This window comes from Phoxinus phoxinus, assembly GCF_949152265.1.
Source record: "Phoxinus phoxinus genome assembly, chromosome: 7".
NCBI classification, from domain to species: Eukaryota; Metazoa; Chordata; class Actinopteri; order Cypriniformes; family Leuciscidae; genus Phoxinus; species Phoxinus phoxinus.
This window is the reverse complement of record NC_136882.1, coordinates 17067003-17080577: the sequence shown is the minus strand read 5'-3', so window position 1 is coordinate 17080577 and position 13575 is coordinate 17067003. Positions and strand designations below refer to the sequence as shown.

At 36.1% G+C, this 13575-nt stretch overlaps 2 protein-coding genes and 1 long non-coding RNA gene across 3 annotated transcripts; 1 reads left to right on the top strand and 2 right to left on the bottom strand.

Annotated features, from left to right (window-relative positions):
- The first annotated feature begins 15 nt into the window (after positions 1-15).
- On the top strand, positions 16-2740 carry LOC307002295. Its single transcript, XR_013798459.1, has 3 exons — positions 16-51; positions 229-322; positions 988-2740. It is a non-coding gene; the product is annotated as an uncharacterized lncRNA (long non-coding RNA).
- A 2905-nt stretch (positions 2741-5645) lies between these two features.
- sumo3b (small ubiquitin like modifier 3b) lies at positions 5646-7971 on the bottom strand. Its single transcript, XM_079619009.1, has 4 exons — positions 7724-7971; positions 6940-7068; positions 6754-6825; positions 5646-6510 (listed from the first exon to the last, which is right to left on the bottom strand). Exons 1-4 carry the CDS (start codon positions 7742-7744, stop codon positions 6448-6450), a joined length of 285 nt encoding a protein of 94 aa, XP_079475135.1. The 5' UTR covers positions 7745-7971; the 3' UTR covers positions 5646-6447.
- A 274-nt stretch (positions 7972-8245) lies between these two features.
- pttg1ipb (PTTG1 interacting protein b) lies at positions 8246-11971 on the bottom strand. Its single transcript, XM_079618815.1, has 7 exons — positions 11776-11971; positions 11021-11073; positions 10749-10857; positions 10152-10254; positions 9460-9525; positions 9297-9343; positions 8246-9176 (listed from the first exon to the last, which is right to left on the bottom strand). The coding sequence occupies exons 1-7, from the start codon at positions 11864-11866 to the stop codon at positions 9133-9135; spliced, it is 513 nt and encodes a 170-aa protein (XP_079474941.1). The 5' UTR covers positions 11867-11971; the 3' UTR covers positions 8246-9132.
- Positions 11972-13575: the final 1604 nt, after the last annotated feature.

Sequence of the window (13575 nt, the reverse complement as noted above, 5' to 3'; positions counted from 1 at the left end):
ATCAGACTTTCCAATGTAGCCCATGATGACATGAGAGAGAGGATTGTTTAGGTGAGGTAGGCTAAGCGCATTTGATTCCTTTAGTAGTTCTGGTATGAAACTGTAGCAGGATAAGCTTGTTAGGTGTTAGGCTACTTGTAATTAGGCTATGCTCCAATGGTGGCAAAATACAAACTGCTCAACTTATTTTGAAAGCAAATTATTGGCCAATCGCTCTTCTGTTTACAGCAGCGGCTAATCGTGTGACTGCAGCGGGTCAACAATGCAAGGATTCTGCATCTCTATGGCTGCATCTGAAATCGCATACTTCCCTACTTTATAGGTGAAAAACAGTATGTGACAAAAGTATGTCCAAATTCACAGTAGGCTACTCATAAAATAGTATGCAAAAAGTGCGTTCATGCCACTTTTTAAATAGAAAAATTTCACAAATTACTGTTTTTAATCATTGCTGAGCATAAGAGACTTATTTAGAAAGGAATTCAAAAACAATACCGACAACTAAAGGGAGTGGACTTTAGAGTAATGTCTTTATAAAATCATTATTAATACGTAATGTTATTTTGGGAAAAAAAATGTAATCATTATCAATCACAATCAAATTTTTTCTACGCAACAAATAAGAGCCATTGATACTTTTAACGACTGCACCGTTAAATCATTAAATCATAAAAAAAATATGAAATGTGTATGCCTATTACTTTAAGCTTATTCGTTCACAAGACATTCCCACTAATGCATTTCTTGAATCTGTAATTGCCTCACTGTTCTCACCCAGGGCTCATCCAAGAAAATGTTTTAAAGACATTAAAAAACGAATTAGCTTTTAAACTCAATAAAAACGCAGTTATTCTAGTTAGTTTCAGTCTTGCGCAAAGGACATCCACATACACTGCGGTTTTCTCACACTTGTCTTGTCTCAAATGTCTTGCTGAATGCATGACACAATAGCTGAAATAAGGTCAGCGTGTTTATGTCTGTGTCCAGACTGATGGTTGTCTACCTGACACGAGAGAAACATCAGAGCGGCGGGATCCTTTAATCAGACCATCCAACCGCTCATCAGCTCACACAGCAGCATTCCCCTGTGAGATCACACCATGAGGTTACTCTTCAATTTACAGCAGCAGCACCAGAGACTCTGGGGGACGGTGCTGGTGAGGGCATTCCTTTAGAGACCCGGACAGTGACAACCCTGTAATCATATCCATCAGTACAGTCAATAATGTGTGAATAGAGAAAAGTTCAAGCAACATTCGATTCGAATCCATTGCGAGAATTCTGTTTACGCTAGCTGATGCTTTGCACAAGACCAGCATGTATCATTAAAGTTTTAATCTTTATAAGTGTAACAAACACCTGCACATATCAAATAACACCATCATTCAGATGAAGGGATAGAGAATGCCGTTGCATTTTCCAACACGCTCTTCAGCCCTTTAATGTGAGTCAATATCCTATTAGGCCTTGATGTGGGCTGTAAGAGGTTTGCAGCCCTTCACCTGCTGCCATTGAAGACAACTTTTATCTAATGCGGTTCATCACATGTCCTTTGTCAGAAGCCAGCAGACAGCACGAAGACTGAAAGACCTCAGAATATGTGAATTTGAACTCTGATCTCAAATCCAAGGAATTAGATACAACAGGGACTGACCTTGTCACATTTAAAGGGACAGTTCACCCAGAAATGTAAATTCTCGTATTGTTTACTTACCCTCATTCTATATCGGTATTTGACTCTTTCTTCAGATAAACATTAATAAAATTTTTAGAGTCCATATAATGTCATTGAATGGGTGCTGCTCGGTTGACGCATGAAAAACCACACATGGTGAATTGGTGATCGTAACGTTAATCCATATGACCCCAGTGGATGACCCATTGTCTTCTGAAGCAAAATGATAGGTGTGTGTAAGAAAAGTACTATTTGAACTATAAATTATTGCTTCCGGTCTACGTAAGTGCGTTGTGAAGCTTGCTCGATCCTCCGTTCTTCCGCGTTACTTCTCGCGTTGACTTTACAACGCACTTACATTTATGTCAAGCTAAACTTGTGAACACACCCAGTTGGCCGGAAGTGATTGTTTATAGTTAAAAGAGTTTAAAATATTAGTATTTTTTCTCTCACACACCTATCATTTCAATTCAGAAGACATTGATTCATCCACTGGGGTCGTATGGATTTCCGTCACGATCGCTGTGTTTGGTTTTTCAAAGCGTCAACTGAGCGGCAGCCATTCACTTGCATTATATGGACTCACAGATTCATTATTTTCTTAAAAATCTTAATTTGTGTTTATCTGAAGAAAGAAAGTCATGTACATCAGGGATGGCGTAAGGGTGAGTAAATGATGAGAGAATTTTCACTATCCCTTTAAGAGCAAAGAAGAAAAAATATTTTGAAGCAAGCGTTTGATTTGGAATAAGAATGGAACAATTAGTCTCCAGCTAGCTAAAAATCTACAAACAAATTTTGTATGGTGTAGGGATTTCACTGTCATACTGCTACAACAGACCAGGAATGAAAGTGACTTTGTGTACTTCATTGTAACCCAAATAGTCATTTTATCCATCACCATTACTGTTAGCCGTCATGTTGTGGATCAAGAGTGGGATTGAGAAACAATCATGTAGGCAAAAATGTCAACATGGGATTGCGGAGACACAATGAAGATGGAAAAATTTTGAGTAGGGATTATTATGAAAAATCTTCGCTTTACAATGTTTGTGAAATCTTTCAATAAAAGAGATGCAGGATGTTTCCAAACCACGACATTCCCACTGAATGTTTGGGATGGTAAATGTCCCTTTGTACCCTCATTGACTCTCCACATGTACGGGCAGGTCAGGAGGTAATTCATCTGCCTTTAGAGGGGATTACTGAGTGCTTCAAGTTAAACGCTTGGGATAAACACACTTCTCTGCTCCTGCTCTCTGATCTCTCTGTTGCAAAATGTGTTACAGTGTACGAGGGAGGTATTTTGCAGCATACTGTGAACTCACTCATTAGCACAGTGGGGCTTCTCTGTTTGAATCCCCACACAGACCGAAAGTAAACACACTGATACCAATAAACAAATGAGCTTTGGTATTAAAGTGCAATCCAGAAGATGAGTGCAAATTGAAATACAAATAATGCTTTTTTAGTTCACAGCTGAACCATGTTAATTGTGTGCTTGTAAAATTATTGAATTGCTGAATTCTAAAATCAGGCCATGCAAAGCTGCCATTTTGTTTTTCACAAAGGGGGAGAAAAACATGCTGATGGAAATAATCCCTCTTATCTTATTTCCTTAACAGTGTTATCAATCTTCCTTATTTCTCAGTCAGGTATCAATGCTTAAACAAATTCATATCTGATATCCGTAATGTAAACACTTTCACCTCGAGGGCTGAAAATGACAGTCTGTAACTCAACCAGTTATATCTCACTTGTTTCATTATCATGCTTCCGGGCTCTGATTTTTAGAGATTCATATGAGGACATAAAGATCTCTTTATATAGATCTATTTATTCTGGGCTGTTCCTTAGCCAAACATATATAAGACTGATACAAAACTGTAATTTAGCCTCAGTAAAACTCATTTTCTATGTAGTTTCTCAGAGCAGTTTTCTCAAGCACAATCTGAAGACTTCAGAAAGTCGGAAGACATCGGACAGATAACATGACAACAAAAGTGCTGAAAACTGTTTTAAAGTGTTGGGGTGGATAACAAGATTTCAAGAATTACACTAGCATGTGGAAGTTCACTCTTTTTATTTATTTTTTATTAAGGCAGCCCTGTATTAATGTTGTTTTTAAAGGGGTGGTAAAGTATGATTTCACTTTTCTAACTTAAGTTAGTGTGAAATGTTGCTGTTTGAGCATAAACAACATCTGCAAAGTTACGAAGATCAAAGCAAAGGAAGATATTTGCTTTTACAGGAATGGCTTTTTAAGGACTACAACAAATGCCTGGTAGGGACTACACGACATTCCTCTTGATTAGTGACATCACCAACCCTAAAATTTACATAAACCCCGCTGCGATTTATAGATTATCATGATGAATGCTAATCAATGACTAGAAGATTTGTTGCCAATGTCCCAAATTTGTTGTTTTTTAAAATGAATTTAAACTGTATATAAAATCCTTAAAAACTCTGAAAGGTCCTAAAGCACAAAAAATATATGAAACCCTCAAACAGTTCCAAACTGAGGTAGCAGCAGAACAAAGACTGAATGATCCCCTTATATTATAATTTCTTACCATTTATCTATCTGAATTTGTTTATTTGAATATTTATTTTTCCTTGATAAATTATGCTTATTTTTGTTACTAAGACTACATATATATTGCCTGTTTGTATTAAGAGCTGCTCCCTCTGCTCTGGCTATATTTTCTCTGTATCCTATTCTGAAGAGACTAATTTTATGCAGCCATGTTTGTCTGTAAATCTTTATACTTTCAATAAAAATTAAAATAGAAAAAAAGGTAAAAGGACACTAGCTGTTGTAGCTCCACCCCCTGTTCTGGGAGCAGCAGGTCATTTGCATTTAAAGGGACAGACACAAAAAGAGTGCGTTTTTACTCACCCTCAAAAAGTGACAATTTTAACATGCTAAAAAATATCTGGGGGGTATTTTGAGCTAAAAGTTCACATACACACTCAGGGTACATCAAATACTTATTTTACATATTGTGAAAAGGGCATTATACCACCCCTTTAATGATCTTTGTGAACATTAAGGGGTTAGTTCACCCAAAAATAAAAATTCTGTCATTAATTACTCACCCTCATGTCGTTTCAAACCCATAAGACTTTCGTTTATCTTCAGAACACAAATTAAGATCTTTTTTTTAATGCAATCTGACTGAAAGCTTTCTGTCCCTCCATTGACACAGCCTATGCAACTACCAATTTCAAGCCAGTGAAGACATAAAAGTAATCCATGTGACTCCAGTGGTTTAATCTACATTTTATGATTGTTTGCGCAAAAAACATAATTCACTACTTTATTTACAAAATGATCATCTTCAATGCTTGTTCACGAGAACACCAAGGCATTCTGTTGATGTGTGGTAACTGAGGTTAAACCACTGGAGTCACATGGATTAAATGTATCAACTACCTTTCTGGGACTTGAAAGTTGTAGTTACGTAGGCTGCCGATGGCGGAACAGAAAAAGATCTTAATTTGTGCTCCGAAGATGAACGAGTCTTACGGGTTTGAAACGACATGAGGGTGAGTAATTAATGACAGAATTTTTATTTTTGGGTGAACAACTTTTCAATAAAAACACCAGTTAAATAGTTAGTGCATGTTAGCCTAGGTCCTTTAAATAATATAAACTGTTAAATAACTTATTTTAATTATGTATCAATAAATGTTGAATTAAAATGAATTACTAAATGCTTTAGAAGTATTTTTCAATGTTAGTTTGTAGTTTCCTGATGTTAACAAATGGAACCTTAACATTTTAAGAAAATCTTCCGCACATGTTGATATGCTTGACTCCTTTAGAGATATTCAAGCATTATCAGAACTCTGACAAGCCAGTTTTACAAACTATTCTAGAACTGCATTCAATCTTTTTGCAGTTACTCCATCTAGTGGCAACCCATTTTATTTTCACTATACAGCCAGAACAACAAGACACAGATCAGTATCAAACTAGATTTATTATATACAGTAGTAAATGGCCAACACAGGATCCTCTGCTCTCCCGAACACCACTGCCATTCCCATTACAATTCTCACACATGTTGAGTTGACTGTGGAGCTGCTATTTCACCAGGATAGTGTTTAATACTCTTGATATGCCAGAAAGGCTAAATGAGAGGGATGTTACAATGATGCATTTGTAAAGGGCAAAGTATGACAATAAAAACAAGGGGAACACTTCATTTGTATATCATGAAATCCAAACTTAGCAGACATCAAACTTTTAAAGACATACACACCAAAGCTTTTAAAATTAAAAAATGTCTACTGGAATACGATCCACAATCTAGCTTTATCAAACCTGAGGTGTCAAACACAATGCTGCAATGTCGACATTTGAAATTGTCCATAAAAAGGGAGTCTTAAAGTAGTTTACTGCGATTAAAGAAAATCTGAGACCATACAAAATAGTCACAAACATCCTTTCACAAAACTTCCCTCCTTGTATATAAAAATAGATGGGGGAGGCGCAACATACGTACATATTACAAAAACGTATATAATAGGCATACATTAAACTCTAAAGGTGGGGGGGATAACATTAGTAACTCATTTCCAATTTGGTTCAGGGAGAACATTGCAAAAATGTAAATGAGGTCTTTGGATGATTAAAAAAGAGAGAGAGAGAGAAAAACCTATTAATTTAAACATTAGATTTCCAAAACCTTTTCCATTTCAGCCCTGAACTGCGGTGGAAGTGAAGAGCACAAAAAAAAAAATCATCCACATGTGCTCCATCTTTAGCACGTTCCTCCCGTCTGCTGCTGGAATACATCGATAGTGTCTTCATCTTCCATTTCCAGCTGAAAATTCACATGACACGAAAACATTTTAATCCGAGGCCTAATAACAGAGCTTATTTGTGACTGAGGTCTAGGTTTTCAAATACACTTTCTATGACAAAAACATCTTAAATGTTTGGTTTATTGTACAAATTGATTAAACTTGTTTTACAGATTTTGCATCATAAAAGAGATTTGAAGTCAATGAATACAACTTTAGCCGCTCACAACTATAACAATAAATGCAACTATAAAAGGACAAACCTGTGCAGGTGTGTCTGTCTCATTGATTGGCTGACCATCAAACCTGAACCGTATTTGCCTTATGGATAAACCCTGAAAAAAAAAAATCCAAGTTATAGTCCTGCTCATCAACGTAACACCAGACATACATACAATGCTTCACGAGTGCAGAACTCAGAGTCACTGGAGCTCAAGCTGGTGTCTCACCTGTCTTTCGCAGTATGCCTTCATCAGTTTGCTGAGGGGGGTGTGCCTTTTGATTTTGAACTGGACCACAGATCCATCCTGCCCTGCCACTTTCAAATTGATGTGGTCATTTTCAGTCTTCACGCCCTCCTGAAATTAAATATGCAGAGCAAAATATACAGATTAAAGAGAGATTAATAAACATGCAGGGTGGTGGTGTTTTATTCACAACGAAGGGTCTGCACACACACACATCAGAAGAGTAATTTGCGCTAAAGCCACATTGTCCATCACATGCAGCCGCTGTATTAAACATTAGATGTTCCTGAAATACGGAATAACACGCGTTGAGGGGTTAATAACGCTATAAAGAGCAAGATTTGAGTTTATAATATCTGTATTAGTACAAACACCACTGAAAAAGAGCTGCAACCTGAACAACTGCGCCATAATTCAGACGGTGTTACCCTTTTAGTGCAACTGCGTTTGGCGCAAAGTTGAATCAACTATCCGCCATGAAAGAAAGCCAATCTGAACATCTTGTTGATGCTGAAATGAAGCGAAACACTGCCGGTTTGATTGTTAGCGACAAGAAATGTTATGGTTGTCCATATAATTGGATGGATGGCTGAGTTAAATGGCCACATGAGGAAAATGCGCAAAATCTTTGTTGAAAACCTCTTTGTTTCCCTTCTAAGCACATATAAAGTGCAGGACACAGACAATCTACATTCATGCATTATAATCAAACCAAAATATTCCTCTCCATGTTACTGGAGCTCAGAACACAGAGACATGCATGTACCTTTGGTTTCTCTTCTGACATTTTTGTAGAAATGTAGGATTTTCCTGATATTGTGGATGTGACGGTAACACGAGAGCGCTACTACCCGCTTCTGTCCTCCCCGCGCTCAGCAAGAACGCGCAAACTGGATTCGCCCATTTGATTGGACCGGGTAAAACCACGTGATTCCCAGCAGGCAGCTCTGGGCCGAGAACGCGCAAAATCAACTCGTCTATTTTATTGGACAGTATGAAACCACGTGACCAATCCTCATGTTCCGCTCATAGACTGTAAAAAATAGGTTCCGCTTGAGGTCTTGAGGCCAAAAACAAATGATTTAATTATGCACAACATTTAAATAATAGTGTGCGCATTACTTTTGCTTAATGACAAATATTTCATTATTCTTATTGGGGTGTCAGGTATAAATATATATATATATATATATATATATATATATATATATATATATATATATATATATATATATATATATATATATAATGTTTAACAATGTTTTCAGTTTATATATATATATATATATATATAGGCTGTGTGTGTGTGTGTGTTACATTTTTTATTACATATACAATTAAATTAAATTATTTAAAACTTCAATAAACTTACACAACCACAAAATAATATGAAAAATGTTTTTTGTAAAAATAAAAAGAATGTCACTTGGAAAATTAATCTAGTTATGATTTGGGTAAAATCTGAAAATATGAAAGATGAATGACCTTATTGCAAAAACGCATTTAGTTTCAAAGCGGAAACTTACTCAAATTGACATTAAAAATCACCTTTTTCTTATTTGTCTAACAACAGATCAGTACTTCTATCTACAATAAATCTACAATAAACAGTAACAAATGTACAATATTAACTTTTATTCGTCTTCTCTTTCTCCGAGTTTATTTGGCTTTGTAAATTGCACTGATAAATCAACCATTTGGTAATTACAATAAGCTAGTGATTAAATCATTGACAAACACAAAACCAAGTTATATTGAAATATAAATGTACCATTTATGCAAAACAAGTCCTAATCTGATTAAAAAGCTACAGCAATAAATGACATGCACTGCCAACCAAAAATCAGGTCTGGTCCAATGCAGACTCAATTATCAACACTTCTTGCTAAATTTATTTTGTCGCTTATTTGGATTTGCAAAAAGTCATCATCAAGGTAGGCTACTACATTTACAAAGCTTTTTTTTAAACATCTAAATTGTGGTTTGCGTGCAGATTTGTTAAAAATCCAGGTCTGAATAAATCAAATTTCAAGCAAATGGCAACGATGTATGCTTGTGTGGCCAGCTGGCAACTAGTACAATCAAATAAAAAATGGAGCGCTGGTTATGCAAGGAAATGTGTTCATTTTTGTGAGGTATAAGGAAAGTCAACAGCGGAGCATCATCACAAGTTTCTTAGCTGTTCTCAAATCTGGAGTACTGGTTATCCTTTGTCAAACCTGAAACAGAGCGAGTAAAGTTCAAACTCTGAAATACAGTATAACTAACATTTATAAGTTAACCATAAAGGATACTTCTATTTATTTCATACATAATTCATGATGAAAGGAAAATCTTACCATATTTCAATCGCATTTCATCATGTCTCTGCCTCATCTCTGCTTTCCTGCAACACAATGATTGTTTTTCTTAACACTATTTCATCAAGACAAGACTCAATGGTCTCCACATTTATTAACAAAATCAAATGTGTGGAATTAATTTTCCCACAACAAATCATACCTCTCCTCTTTGCGAAAACTTTTCAGATGAGCTTGTCTCTCCATTCGCTCATCATTCCTCTTAGACCTTTCAGATTAGGAGAATTTTTTGTTAAGTCATTTGTTATGTGCTCCAATGACCTTTATTTGTATGTATATACCCATATAATCCACATCTAATCAGCCAATCACATGACAGCAACTCACTGTTTGTATTTAAATAGGCAAATGCTTAAGAGATATGACTGGATATCATTGATGCAGTGATTATGTTTCTAACATGTTATATGTTTGGCAAAAGTTATTCTAACCCTAATTGATGGAGTGTGTTAGCCTTTCATTTATTAAACAACCATGTATGAAGACACATCATGGCCATATTCTAGGATTTCACACACCTCTGGCACCTCTAGTCAAGACCTTAAATTCAATGTAAGTCTTTGGGATGTGCTCAAGTAGATTTACAGAGTGCTGGACTCTTGCATTGTCAATTCAAGAACAATAACTGATGCCCCTCTTGATGGAAATAAATGTTGTGATGTAATTTCCATGTTATCACTGATTTCCTACTGACACACTACAGCAAAAAGATATAAATAACCGGCTTTAAACTTTTTTTTGGTGAAAACACTAATGTGCCTAAGACTTTTGCACCCTATATTGCCTTCCCATAATATTAAAAACTTGAATCACAAGCGCTGGTTTTCATCTTACCCAATGTTTTCACATTTACAGCAGCAGAAGCAGCAGACGAATATGGCGACGATGATCACCCCGGCGATCACAGAGATGGTAATGATGAGAGTCTGGAAATTCACTGTGATTCATACAACACAGAATTAAAGAGATCATTCCTGTCCACAACTTGTACACCAAAACAGGCAGTATATGCGGAGGGTTAAACTTCCCTTAACTCATTTTACAAGAGTTCAAAGTAATAAAGTGACAATCAAGAATGTAATGAAGTTAAAGCTACTGTGAACTATGGACTAAGAATGTGGCGAATAAAGTTCAGCATACAAGTTTATATTCCCCATGCAGAATGGAAGATCATTATTTACTTATGCTTTATGTAAGATGACTAAAATAATTTAAAGCTATTTGACAACAAGACACAATATTAAATAAATTGACACAAATTATACTGTTCAAACCTGTTCCTTATTTAAAACACAAAGGGAATGTAAACCAATGAGAAATGGGAAATGTAAACTGTGCATGTTCATAATAAAAAAAATGCACATAATACATCCATTAAGACAGTAAACAAATGACAAGATGTTTCCCGCTGTGTGTGATTATCAGTCTTACTCCAGCACATTCCCCATCGTGCATCTGAGAGAGGACAGACACTATGAGATGGTAGAACGCTCTTCACTGGATAGTCAATGCATTTCTGGCTTGAGATGCACCACAAACACTGAACAAAAGATAACATACACAATCATTACATTTATGTCACAGAACAATTGTGTATGCTTTTTCACCAATTAATAATGCGGTCTGTATAACAAATACTATGGGGTTTGGAAGTGTTATCAGTGAATAACAGATGATATGCACAGCACGCTGACAACTCATACCGAAACAATCTTCAGACATTCTTCACAAGATGTGTTGGATTTTATAGTGCAGTCTGTGAAAAGAAGGCAGTTTTAGGGACAAGTCTGACATGTTACCATAGTCTGATTAACCATAGTTTAATAAATGGAATCTAAAACATACAGCATTGCTCAGAATTCTATTTTGAATGAAAATAAAACATAATTCTCTTCCAACAGTTACATAAAATATTCTCCCTGACCTCTTAACACTCCTTTGTTAAAGTTTCTAGCATGTGATTTAAACAGGGCACACTCTGACGTCATGGTCGGATAAAATTCTAATTTTCCATGGTTACGGTTTAAAATGGACCATAAAAGCATCAACAAAACATGTTTTGAACCAATTTGGTAAAAGTCTTTCAATAAGTAAAACTGTCTATGCTTGATCTCGATGTTTTACTGAGCTGGAGTCAATCAGCTGCTCAGTCACATAAACAGTATGGTTATACGTGACTTATTATGACGTTACAATTTCCAAGAAAATAGACGATGTAGAACGATCAATTCGGGAAAGTGTGCTTGGTAGACAAACGAACTACAAAAACATAGTCTTCGTTTGAAAACAATGCAAGCTGCCTATAGCCTGCATCATTTTGGGCATCATACCGAACCGAATCTGAAAGCTGATTTCCAAAAAATAACGTTAGTTAAATTTAAGTAAGTCAGCCATTGTTGTTTTACCGTATCTACGGTTAAAAAGCTTGTAAACAAACAGCACTGTGGCCGAAACTTACTTGTTACTGGACTTGTCGTCTGAGCAAAAACAACAGCAAAACTGAAGACAAAGAAACCAAAAGACAGAAAAAAAGTGCGAGTTTGGAACATGTTGGCAAACGCAGCGGATGTGTGTTGGTTTCAGCCCTGGTTGTTGGTCATGTGTTTTCTGGAAGGAAGGATTGAAACTCGTCTTTTCAAGAACCTCCCAGTTTCGAAATAGTGGTTTATGGTTAAGCAGGATTTATTTGAGGCACTGATTTATAAGTTGTTGTTTTTTGACAAAATAATGTGCTCCTTTTTTTTAAATGACATGTTGGCTTCTTAAAATTATTTAGACAATTAATACCTAAAAACATAAATTATTATTTGTCAAAATAAAAATATGTATTTTAATACAGATTCTGACCTCTTTGTATTTTTTCATGGTTAACGTTTGTAAAATAATAATAAATAAATAAACGAAATATCTGTCTGTTTCTATTCTAAATTCAAATTCGCTTTATTGGTATGACTGTAAATAATAAAAAATAATAAACAGTGTAACAAAACAGAACATGTGTGAACATTTAATACCACAGTGTTTTAACACACACACACACATTACTGAGGGTCATTGTTGTGGACAGTAGGGAAAGAAACACACTATGGTCAGACACAACACACATATAACACACATTCACCTGCTGTGTCTCAGGCTGTGGCACATCCACACACATCTGGCAGCCAGTGTTGCTATTTGTCCCTCTCCTAATATCATCTTTATTTGTTCTATTTCAGTCATGGCTGTAAAGTTCTTTAAGTAGAGGTCTCTGAATGAAATGTAGGCTATTTGTGACAGTGAAGCTTTGTGTGTCTGACACTCTGGAGATATTATTCCAATTCATAATTTGACATCAGAGTTCAATAGCATTGTAATACTTTGTGTTTCAGTTTCCTGATCCCAATGTTCCAGATATGTATTTTTAGACTGTTTGATAATTTGGTTTATTTTTATGTTTTTGTGTGAGAAGCAGTGCTGGTCTGAGACTGGTTAGTGTAAGTAGAGTTAGTCAGGTTAAGTCTCGCTGACTGAGGGGACTTTTTTCAAGGTTAATTTCTTGGGTTTGCAATGCTTTAAAATGTAGCGATTCTGTGGGACTTGATTTTAGATGCATCCAGAATTTGAGGGATCTCTTTTGCGCACTATAATCAATGCCTAATTCTGCCCTACATGCATTATTGGGTGTTTTTCTTTGTAGTTTTAGAATGAATTAGCAGAATTCTGTGTGTAGGGCCTCTGTTGGATGTCTGTCCCATGTATAGCTCTGATCGCTGAGTGGACCCCACACCTCACTTCCATGCAGCGCAATGGGCTGAATTACACCATCAAAGATTCTACACCAGATTGGAATCAGTATTTCAATGTTTTGGAATTTCTTCTTAATGGCGCATAGAGCTCTTCAAGCTTTATCTGTGTTACGTGTTTATTGGTGTGAAGGGTGTAAATGTGGTCAGTAGTTCTGTGATTTGGAAGGAAGCCAGTCTGACTCTGGCTCAGGACATTGTGTTCGTTAAGGAAGCTACAATTCTATTGTCTAAAATACTGCTAAATAACTTCCCCAGATTACTGCTCACACAAAGGCCTCTGAAATGATCAGGGTCTGATTTATTTCCACTCTTATGAAGTGGGGCAATAGGTCCGTGTCTCCATATGTCAGGAAAACAGCCTGAACTAAGTACAATGTTGAATGATTTGAGCACAGCCGTCTGCAGCTCAGGTGTGCTGTGTTTCACCATTTCACCTATGCTGTCAGGACCACAAGATTTCTTACATTTTT